Below are 12,154 nucleotides of genomic sequence, written 5' to 3' on the forward strand. Positions count from 1 at the left end.
TACAATACATGAAAAACTATAAATTAAAATAAGAATTATATATTAAAAAAGCAATGCAAAAAGAGAGCAGAAATAATGGTTTAGTGTTCATGGGTTCACTGTCTGTTCAGAAATCTAATGATGAGGGGGAGAAATTGTTCCTAAAATATTGAGGCTCCTGCACCTCCTCTCTGATGGTAGTAATCAGAGGGCATGTCCTGGGTCATGAGGGTCCTTAATGATGGATACAATCTTTTTGAAGCATCGGCTTTTGAAGATTTCCTTGATGGAGCTGGCAGAGTTTACAACTTTCTGCAGCTTTTTCCAATCCTGTGCCGTGGCACCTCCATACCAGACGGTGATGCAACCAGTTAGAATGCCCTTTGCAGTACATCTGTAGAAAATTGTTAAGAGTCTTTGCTGACACACTTTATCTCCTCAGACTCCTAATGAAATAGAGCTGGTGACTTGCCTGCATCAGTATTTTGGGCCCAGGTGATATTGACACCCAAGAACTTGAAACTGCTCACCTTTTCCACTTCTGACCCCCAGTAAGGACCGGTGTGTGTTCTCTTGTCTGAAGTCCACAATCAGTTCCTCAGTCTTACAGTGTGGTACGGATTTTATTCCCTGAAAAACCTGAATAATAAGTAACGAGCATCTTCACTTCTGGCCTTAGGATGGGCCGGAGATTGTTGATGTGGTGGTTGGAGATGGTTGGGCGTAGGACACTGACCTGAGGAATTCTGGCAGCAATGTTCCACTATTAAACAGTAAAAACTTTCTCTCTTTGTTACGGAGGGAGATAGAGTGTTTGCTTTAAAAATAAACCTGATCACGCTTAACTTCTCAGGCAATCAAAATAAATATATTTTGAGCTTGAAATGTACAGTTCAGAAAGTGACATCTGTTGAGTCTTATTTGACTTAATAGTGATTGTGTTCTTCAGATTTTCCAACAGGTGGATTTTAACAAGAAGCCTGGACGGATGAGTGTTCGGCCAATCAACTTCGCTGTGGTTCTGAAGCTGTCCAATGCAAACTTGCAGGAGAAAGCGTACAGAGTAAGTAGACAGCAACCTTGCTTGTTGTTGAAGGAACCAAGTAGTTCTTTAATGGGAGTATAACTGTTAAAGTCACCACATCTAAGCATTAAAATGCCTTCCCTCTCTCCATAAAAAACTATGAAATCACCAGCTTCTTATTTAGATAAGATAACAAGCCCTTCAGCCTACAATGTAGTGCCTAACTAATTAAAATAGTAATTAGTGTAGTGATTAGTGTGATGCATTAGTTTAATTCCCACCACTGCCTGTAAGGAGTTTGTACATTCTACCCATGGCTGCATGGGTTTCCTCCGGGTGCTCTGGTTTCCTCACACAGTCCAAAGACATACCAGCTGGCAGGTTAATTGGTGATAGTAAACTGTCCTGAGTTTAGACTAGGATTAAATCGGGGGTTGCTGGGTGGCGTGGCTCAAAGGGCCGGATGGGACTACTCTGTGCTGAATTTCAATAAATAAAAAGTAATTGTCCATTCTGGGCCTGTGCCTTGTGGAACCACAGAGCTGGGTCTCTCGTAGCGTGTGTTCATTGTGTGGCACAGTCTGCGGGGGTTTAAGCTTATGAGGAGCATAGGTAGACAGCTGGTATCTTTTTCTGTCAACTTCCACTTTATATACTCAATATCTGCCCTCCACCTGTGGCAACGAATTCCACAGATTCACCACCCTGTGGCTAAAGAAATTTCTCCTCATCTCCATTCCAAATGGATATCCCTCTATTCTAAGGCTGTGCCCTCTGGTCCTAGACTCCCCTACCACAGGAAACATCCTCTCCACATCCACTCTATCTAGACCTTTTCAACATTCGATAGGTTTCAATGAGAGATCACCCCTCATTCTTCTAAATTCCATCGAGTACAGGCCCAGAGCGATCAAACGCTCCTCATACGACAAGCCTTTCAATCCCATAATCATTTTTACATGCCTCCTTTGAACCCTCTCCAATGTCAGCTCATCCTTCTTTAGATAAGGGGCCTAAAACTGCTCACAGTACTCACAATTGCTCAATCCTCACAAATGCTATATAAAGCCTCACATTACATCCTTAATGCCCGTCCTGTTGGGTGCAATCCCTCACCGATTCTATTGTGCTTCTTGGATTTACTGTGTATGCCTGTGAGAAAACGAATCGCAGTGTTGTATATGGTGACATATATGTACTTGGATAATAAATTTGTTTAGATTAGATTAAATTTAGATTATGAGGACATGCAGTCCTCTTTTATTGTCATTTAGTAATGCATGCATTAAGAAATGATACAATGTTCCTCCAGAATGATATCACAAGACAAACCAAGACTAAAAAAACTGACAAAAACCACATAATTATAACATATAGTTACAACAGTGCAAAGCAATACCGTAATTTGATAAAGAACAGACCATGGGCACGGTAAAAAAAGAGTCTCAAAGTCTCTCGAAAGTCCCATCATCTCATGCAAACAGCAGAAGGAAGAGAAACTCTCTTCCTGCCATGAACCTCCAGCGCCGCAAACTTGCCGATGCAGCACCCTGGAAGCACCCAACCACAGCCGACTCTTGAGTCCATCTGAAAACTTCGAGCCTCCGACACCGAGCACCGAGCACCACCTCTGCCGAGCACTTCGACCTCGGCCCCGGCAACAGGCAAAGCCGAGGATTTGGGGCCTTCCCCTCCGAAGATTCTCGATCGCACAGTAGCAGCGGCAGCGAAGCAGGCATTTCAGAAGTTTCTCCAGATGTTCCTCTGTGCTTCTCATATCTGTCTCCATCAAATCAGGATTGTGCACGGTACCTACTTAACAAATACGATATAATTTCGGAGCGGCCGCGTGCGCTGTGTCGCGCTGCCATCTTCTCCTCCCTACCACTTTACTTTGTACTTTGGCATAACGCCATGAGCTGAAGGGCCTGTTCCTATGCTGTGCTTTTCTTGCCTTAATGATGGCAATTCGCAATGTTTGTTCTGCACTGTCAGCCCTGAATAGATACCCTGTTTGCACCAACTGTACTCCAGCCTCTGTTCCAGCTTTTTTGAATCAAAAGGGTGTCACTTGTCCAATGAAGTCTTGAGAAGGTGGAGGGGAAGGGCTCAAGTCTGAGGACTGTGAAAGCTTGAAGCTTTGGAGACCCAAGCTGAAACTTTTTGAGGCTTAATGTAGCGTAACTCAAATCAGGATGTGAATTTTCCTTATTTGTTTAGCAACTGCTTTTTGGTTATTTCTATAGTACAAAATTGGTAAGTTAGTTTATTATTCTCACATAGAGTATATAACATTGCAAGCTCTTTGGCCCAAGATGTTATGCCGACACCTTGCTTACTGTAAGATCAATCTAACCCTTCTCTCTTACGTAACCCTCCATTTTTCTATCATCCAGCAATCACTGACCTGGGTTCAATTCCTGCTGTCGTCTGTAAGGAATTTGTGTGTTCTCCCCGTGACTGTGTGGGTTTCCTCTGTGTGCTTCGTTTTCCTCCCACATTCCAAAGATAGGTTAGGGTTATTAAGTTGTGGGCATGCTGGAAGCATTATGAATCTTGAAGGTTCTGCACATCTTAGACTGAGTTGTTGCAAACAGTGCATTCCACTCTATGTTTCGATGTACAAGTGACAAAGCTAATCTTTAACCTTCTTAATCTTTAAACGTTGCTCCGCTAACTAATGCCTGCCCAACTGTTGAAGCTTATGCCCTGAGCCAGTGTGAAGCCACAGCTTTGATTTCCGATTGCATGGATTTGAGTCCATCGCTATTTCCTGTTTTGCGTCAAGGTTCAGTGAGTCTCACATTCTGGCTGTCCACATTGGCATTTGAGTCTGTTGGTGTTACATTCATCTTGTTCACTGTCATTGAATACGATTACTTGTTACAGATTTTACCCATTCAATTTATTTTCTTTCTTGTTGCAAATCTTTCCGATATGGAACAAGATCAATTAGTACCACACTCCAAATAAAGCCTATACTCAACATGAAAGTGTAAAGCCACATCTTTTATTTTTATCTCTGTGGGCGTTGCCTACCTACAGTGAGCTCTTTCCGTAAAATTTGCATTGATGTTCTTGTGATTTGCACAAAACATCAGTCTGCGCCCACAAAATCATTCAGCGCCTTCCCCCACTAGAAGCCTTAGATGAACCCTGAGATCCGCAATCTGCTGAGGGCCAGGTCAGAGGCACTCAAGTCTGGTGACCAAGAAGGTCATAAGAGGTCCAGGTACGACCTCTGGAAAGCCAACTCATGAGCAAAGTTGCAACATGAATCAACGAAGGATGCTCGACAGTTGCGGCAGGGCTCGAATACTATCACATCTTACAAAGTTAAACCAAGCGACATTGGTGACAATAGGGCTTCACTTCCAGATGAGCTCAATGCCTTCTTGCTCACTTTGACCCAACCATAACAAACTCCCGCGGCCCCCAGTGACCCTGTGATTTCAGTCCCTGAGGCCAACATGTGAGCAGCTTTCAGGAGGGTGACCTCACGGAAAGTGTGGATGAGATAGCTGGCCAACTTTTGAAAACCTGTGCTAGTCAACTGGCCGGAGTGCTGACTGAGATCTTTAAGCTCTCACTGCAGCAGTCTGAGGTACCCACCTGCTTCAAGCAGGCTACAATTGTACCAGTGCCTGAGAAGATCATGATAACCTGCCTCAATGACTATCGTTCACTAGCACTTACAGCGTCAGTGGTGAGGTGTTTTGAGAGGTTGGTGATGAAACATTTCGGCTCCTGCATGAGAAACAACTTGGATCTGCTTCAATTTGCCTACCAGAGCAACAGGTCCACAGCAGATGCCACCTCTTTGGCCACTCAACCCTGGAACATCTGGACAGCAACGATGCCATACATCAGGATGCTCCTTATCAACTACCGCTCAGCATACCATCGTCCTCTGAAAACTAATCAATAATCTCCAAGATCTTGCCTTCAATAACGCTTTGTGCAATTGATTTCCTCACTTGCAGACCCCAGTCGGTTCGGTTTGGCGACATCTCCTCCACAGTCTCCATCAGCACAGGCTGTGTGCTTAGCCCTCTGCTTTGATCACTTTACACTTACGGTTGTGTGACTAAACACAACTCCAAGGCCATATGCAAATTTGCTGACAACGTCACTATGGTAGGCCGAATCAACGATGGTGAGGAGTCAGGAGGGAGATTGAGAATCTGGTTGACTGCTGCCACAACAACAACCTCTCTCTCAATGTCAGCAAGGCTAAGGAGCTGATTTTTGACTTCTGGAGGAGGAAACCAGAGGTCCATGAGCCAGTCCTCATCAGAGGATCAGAGATGGAGAGTGTCAGCAACTTTAAACTCCTCAGTGATATCATTTCAGAGGATCTGTCCTGGACCCAGCAGGCAAGTGCAGTTACGAAGGAAGCACGGCAGCACCTCTACTTCCTCAGGAGTTTGCAAAGATTCGACGTGCCATCCAAAACTTTGACAAACTTCTATAGATGTCTAGTGGAGAGTATATTGACTGACTGCATCACGGCCTAGTATAGATACACCAATGCCCTTGAACTGAAAATCCTACAAAATGCAGTTGATATGCCCAGTCCTTCATGGGTAAAGCCCTCCCCACCGCTGAGAACATTTACACGGAGTGTTGTCGCGGGAAAACTGGGTCCGTCATTACAGACCCCCATCACACAGGACACGCTTGCTTCTCACTGCTGCCATCAGCAAGAAGTCGCAGGAGCATTAGGGACTCCTGCCACCAGGCTCAGAAACACTTATTGCCCCCTCACCACCAGGCTCTTCAACCAGAGGGGACAACTTGCCCCATCATTGAAATGTTCCCATAACTGATGATTTCACTTTCAAGGACTCTTTATCTCATGGTCTCGGTATTTATTGCTTATTTATTATTATTATTATTATTTCTTTCTTTTTGTATTCGCGCAGATTTTTGTCCTTTGCGCACTGGGTGAGAACCCAAGTTGGTGCTGTTTTTCATTGATTCTGTTATGGATTTATTAAATATGTCAGCAAGAAATTGAATCTCAGGGGGTTTTATGTGGTAACATATATGTATTTTGGTAGCAGATTTACTTTGAACTTTAAACTTAATCATTTTAAATAAATGCTTTACCCATAAAATATAGGAGCAGAATTTGGACATTCGGCCCATCGAGTCAGTTCTCTCATTCCATCATCACTGATTTATTATCCCTCTCAACTTCATTCTCCTGCCTTCTCCCTGTAACGTTTGACACCCTGACTTATCAAAAAACTTCTAACTCTGCTTTAATTATGGTATTGTTTTGCACTGCTGTAACTATATGTTATAATTATGTGGTTCTGTCAGCGTTAGTCTTTGGTTTGTCCTGTTTTCTGTGATATCACTCTGGAGAAACATTGTATCATTTCTTAATGCATACATGCATTTCTAAATGACAATAAAAGAGGACTGAGTGTTCTCATAATCTAAAAAATATACCCAATGTCTAGGCCTCCACAGCTATTTGTGGTAATGAATTCCACAGATTCACCACCCTCTGGGTGAAGAAATCCCTCCTCATCTCTGTTCGAAAGGAATGTCCTTCTATTCTGAAGCAATAGATATCTGTTGCTTGCCTAGGACTCAGCACATTTGGTCAGTTTGGAAAGAAACACCCACCAACAAATAGTGAACATTTCTGAAACACTTTTTTTTGCCTCACCACCACAACTTCACATTAAAAGTCTCAGATGCAAAACACCGGCATCTGTGAAGTAATGAATCAGATATCATACCAGCTGTTTGTACCAACAACTTGCAAAGTTCCAGGAGGGATGGGATTCTCAGAATTCAGAATCTGGGTTAATGTCATTGCCATATATAGTGAAATTTATTATTATTAGGCAGCAGTTAATTGCAATACATAATAATAAATATATGAATTATAATAAATAATATGCAGTAAAGTTGTTATAGTGAAAAAAGAGAGAGAGAAGAACACTGAGGTGGTGTTCATGGGTGCATTGTCCAATCAGAAAGCTGATGGTAGAGACATCTGTGTTCTGTACTCCAGGTCATTCTGAACTAGGTGATAAGTTTTGCAAACACTGCTGTTACTAAGACAGAAAGTAATCTGTCATTCGTTAGAGGATATGCTGCATTAATTTCAAGGATAATTGAGAATGCTGAAATATTATGGCTTATGATTTATAAATTTTCATTGCAGGATGGTTTGATCGAGCAGTTGTATGACCTGACGCTGGAGTACTTGCAGACTCAGGCACACACCGTTGGCTTTCCAGAACTGGTGTTACCTGTTATCATTCAGGTACGGAAACGTTTGAGGTTTTGTGTGAATTGTGGATTGGAGCCAGTGTGTGGAGTGAGTATATAAGGCCATAAGATATAGGAGCAGAATTAGGCCATTCGGTCTATGAGTGCTCTACCATTTCATCATGGCTGATCCATTTTTTCCTCTGAGCCCTGATCTCTTGCCTTCTCTATTGACCAATTTATTATTGACCAATAAAGAATCTATCAACTTCTGCATTAAATATACATAGAGGCTTAGCCTCCACAGATGCCTTTAGCAACAAATTCCACAGATTCACCACTCTCTTGCAAAAGAAATTCCTCCTCATCTCCGTTCTAAAACAACGCCCTTCTATTCTGAGGCTGTGTCCTCTGGTTTTAGACTCTCCCACTGTAGGGAATACCCTCTTCACATCCACTCTATCAAGACCTTTCAACATTTGATAGGTTTCAATGAGGTTACCCCTCATTCTTCATTCTTCTGAATTCTAATGAATACAGGCCCAGAGCCATCAAATACACTTCATATGATAAACCATTCAATCCTGAAACAACTTTTGTGAACCTCCTTTGAACCCTGTCCAATGTCAGCACGTTCTTTCTAAGATAAGGGGCCCAAAACTGTTCACAATACTCCAAGTGAGGCCTCACCAGAGCTTTACAAAGCCTCGACATTGCACCTTTGCTCTTATATTCTAGTCCTCTTGAAATAAATGCTAACATCACATTTGCCTTCCTCACCAAAGACTCAACCTACTAATCAACCTTCAGGAAATCCTGCACAAGAACTCCCAAGTCCCTTTGCACCTCAGATATTTGAATTTTCTCTCCATTTAGAAAATAACTAACTCTTTTATCTCTTCCACTAAAGTGCATAACCATACACTTCCCAGCACTGGATTCCATCTACCATTTCTTTGCCCATTCTCCTAATCTGTCTAACTCCTTCTGTAGCCTCTCTACTTCCTCAAAACTACCTGCCCCTCAACCTATCTTCATATCGTCTGCAAACTTTGTAACAAAGACATCAATTCCATCATCCAAGTCATTGACATACAATGTAAAAAGAAGGGGTCCCAACTCCAGCCCCTGCGGCACTCCACTAGTCACCGCAGCCAACCAGAAAAGGCTCCTTTTATTCCACTCTTTTCCTCCTGCCAATCAGCCAATGTTCTATCCATGCTAGTACACCATGGGCTCTTAACTTGTTAAGCAGCCTCATGTGTGGCATCTTGTCAAAGGCCTTCTGAAAATCCAAGTACACAACTGATTTTCCTTTGTCTATCCTGCTTATTATTTCTTCAAAGAATTCCAACAGATTTTTCAGATAAGATTTTCCCTTGAGGAAACCATGCTAACTACGGCCTATTTTATCACGTATCTCGCAGTACCCCAAAGCCACATTCTTAACAATCAACTCCAACATCTTCCTATCCACTGAGGTCAGACTAACTGGCCTCTCGTTTCTTTTCTTCTGACTCTCTCCCTTCTTGAACAGTGAAGTGACATTTGAGGTTTTCCAGAACCATTCCAGAATCTAGTGACTCTTGAAAGATCATTACTAATGCCTTCACATTAGCCATTTCAGCCACCTCTTTCAGAACCCTGGGGTGTACACCATCTGGTCCAAGTGACTTATCTACCTCCTAGACCTTTCAGTTTCCAAAGAACCTTCACCCTAGTAATGGCAACTTCACGCACTTCATGACCCCTGATGCCTGGAACTTCCACTATACTGCTAGTATGCAAAATACTTATTCAGTTTGTCTGCCTTGAATGCTCGTTTTTCTTCATTTTGGTTTGGTCTGTTGAAAATCTACCATACTGTTGGACCTTACAGGGAGAGGGATATTTATTCAAGTGATCCTCCAATTTTCTACATCAACAAGTAGGGTATGTTGCTAAGCTAATATACAGTATTGCACCTGAGGAAAGTTAGCCTAGTAATTACAAAGGGGATGAATACTTTATCAGCCATGCAATTTTGGTTTTTAATATTTTGTGAATTGTTGACAGGTTTTGAAATTTTACTTTTGATTTGACATGATGCACAATGTTTTGTAGATTAGCTCAAAAATCCTACTTCAATATATTTTAAATTTAGAAAGTGAGATAGTAAAATATGAAAATAGATGGGGGGGTGCGGCTGAATACTCTTACAAGGCACTGCATGTAGAGTGTGTGTGCGTGTGGAGGGTTACACGTCGAGTGTGTGTACTATATGTGCGGAGGGTTGGATGTAGAGAGTGTGTATGTGAGTGTTTGTGCATGAGTGTGTGAATGTGTGTGTACTATGTGAGTGGAGACTTGGATATAGAGTGAGTATGTGTGTGTACTATGTGAGTGGGTTGGATGGTGTGAGTGAGTTTGTGTGTGAGTTGGATGGTGTGAGTGACTGTGTGTCGAGGGTTAGATGTAGAGAGAGTGAGTGTGCTTGGGGAGTAGATGTTGAGTATTTGTGTGGTTGTGTATTATCTGTGAGGAAGGTTGGATGTAGAGTGTGTATGTTTGTCGGGGGAGGGCGCATTTTGAGTATGTGTGGAGGGTTGGGTGTAGAGTGTGTGAGTGTGTTTGTGAGGGGAGGGCATATTTTGAGTATCTGAGGAGGGTTGGATGTAGAGTGTGTATGTTTGTCGGGGGAGGGCGCATTTTAAGTATATGTGTGGAGGGTTGGGTGTAGAGTGTGTGAGTGTGTTTGTGAGGGGAGGGCATATTTTGAATGGTTATGTGCATGGGTGTGTGAAGTGAGAGTGTATTCGTCACGGACCGGAGGCTCCTCATCCCATCAAGTCTTTGGTGGTTTTCAATCCAGCAGATCATCAGTACTTTGACTCCATAGAATCCAAGAACTGTTTGTGAGTTTGCAAAAATTCACTTTCAAATATGATGCACGAATTCAGTACTCCCGAAGGAAACCTGGTCAGTCAGGGGGATGTGTTCTCATTTAACCAGCACATTGTTTAAAATTCTCAGTGAGTTCCTTGCATTTATTTAATCACGGATTGAGATGTTAATCAGAGTGTGACCGACCTGTCTGTGGCACCACTAAAATAATGTGCAAAAAATTGGTGGCTAATTGGGTGTTAAATTCAGGAGCGCAGTACAACTGACAGTAATGATGAAAACACCCAGTGCAGTTGTTAATTATAAGAGACGTGGAAGTGTGGAGACGTGAACTGATGCAGATCTGGGAGCACACACTCAGTGGCCACTTTATTAGGAACACCTTCACACCTGCTCGTTAATGCAAATATCTAACCTAATATTTGTTAATGCAAATATCTAACGTGGCAACAGCTCAACACACTAAAGCATGCAGACATGGTCAGGAGGTTCAGTTGTTCAGAACAAGCATCAGAATGGAGAAGGAATGTGATCTCACTGACTTTGATGGCGGAATGATTGTTGGTGCCAGGCACTGTGGTTGAGTATCTCAGGCTACGTCCACACTACGCCGGATAATTTTGAAAACGAAGCTTTTTTTCTTCGTTTTGACCCTCTGTCCACACTAAAGCGACATTCTCATCCCCCTAAAACGGAGATTTTCAGAAACGGTCTCCAGAGTGAATAAATCTGAAAACGCCTCATATCCGTTGTAGTGTGTACGGGGTAAACGGAGAGATTTAAAAACGCTGTCATGACAACACCACAACAACAATGGTTTTTCTGCTTCTGCTTGGTACTGCGCAAGCACTGCCGGACGGCTGTTGTAACGGGCAGTCAGTGTGAACGGCGTGAGAGTTAAACTGTAAAGTGAGCTTTTTTGACGATTTAAAAACGCTGTCATGACGTGCCGGAACAGATGGCCACGGCGCGGCATTTCGTTCTTTTCTTGAACGCAACCCCCCACATAACGTAACAATTTCAGAACAGACAGCAATGAGACTGAAGCCAGAAGAGTTAGAAATGTACTCACCAAATACTTTGACCCATAGCTTACTGAATAAATAAGTATACTCATTTTGCCCTGTATTCTGTCCTTGCTTGTATGAAGGTGGTTTACCTATTTATGCAAGTACTTCTCTGACAATAGGTGTGTAACAGCCTAATGTAACATTGTATGGGAATACAAGATAACACTGATGCAGACATGTTTTGTACATTTAACAAGGTGCTTTATTAATGCAACAGAGTTAGTCAGTTTTTCAATGTTCGTCGTCAGCCGGGTCATACTGTCCGTGAACTCCCTGTCGGTTGCCTAAATATGCTCCAGTATTTGTTTTTTTTAGTTTTAAGTCCTCCTGCGCGAGAGCCAAGAGCAATTCCTTTGAAGTTTTTCTACTCTGTAACTGGACAAACGCGCACGAAGTATACCGTTCCCTCTTCGCTTGTTTTCTGTGTGTCTTGTGTGTGCCCAGTAGAGGAGATTCGCCCAAATATCCGTGTTAGTGTGGACAGAGATATTTTGAAAAACGCTTAGTGTGTACGTCTGCCGTTTTTACTCGAAACCAGCGTTTTCAAAATTATCCGGCGTAGTGTGGACGTAGCCTCAGAAACTGCTTTCATGCACAACAGTCTCTAGAGTTTACAAAGAAAGGTGTGAAAAACAAACAAAAAACATCCAGTGAGCGGCAGTTCTGTGAGTGAAAACACCTTGTCAATGAGAGAGGTCAGAGGAGAATGGCCAGACTAGGTCAAGCTGACTGGAAGGTGACAGTAACTCAAACAGCCATGTATGGGAGTGTGGGAGAGCATCTCTGAACACACAGCACGTTGAACCTTGATGTGGGTGGGCTACAGCAGCAGAAGACCACGAACGTACACTCAGTGGCCACTTTATTGAGTACAGTAAAGTGGCCATGAGTGTACGCCGAATGCACAGATGCACGGGCCTCCGTATAGGGAAAGGAGAGTTCTGTTGTTGTCACCTTCACACCG

The 12,154-nt window shown here is 42.9% G+C and overlaps 1 protein-coding gene across 2 annotated transcripts in view; it reads left to right on the forward strand.

Moving 5' to 3' along the window:
• Positions 1 to 12,154, forward strand: part of noc2l (NOC2-like nucleolar associated transcriptional repressor) — a 169,353-nt gene that overhangs the window by 92,649 nt on the left and 64,550 nt on the right. For both annotated transcript variants that reach the window (XM_072245051.1, XM_072245052.1), the window contains exons 13-14: positions 929 to 1,042; positions 7,191 to 7,292. In XM_072245051.1, coding sequence (XP_072101152.1) covers positions 929 to 1,042; positions 7,191 to 7,292 — 216 coding nt within the window. The remainder of the gene's footprint in view (positions 1 to 928; positions 1,043 to 7,190; positions 7,293 to 12,154) is intronic.

The sequence above is a fragment of the Mobula birostris genome, chromosome 27, assembly GCF_030028105.1.
Source record: "Mobula birostris isolate sMobBir1 chromosome 27, sMobBir1.hap1, whole genome shotgun sequence".
Taxonomy (NCBI): domain Eukaryota; kingdom Metazoa; phylum Chordata; class Chondrichthyes; order Myliobatiformes; family Myliobatidae; genus Mobula; species Mobula birostris.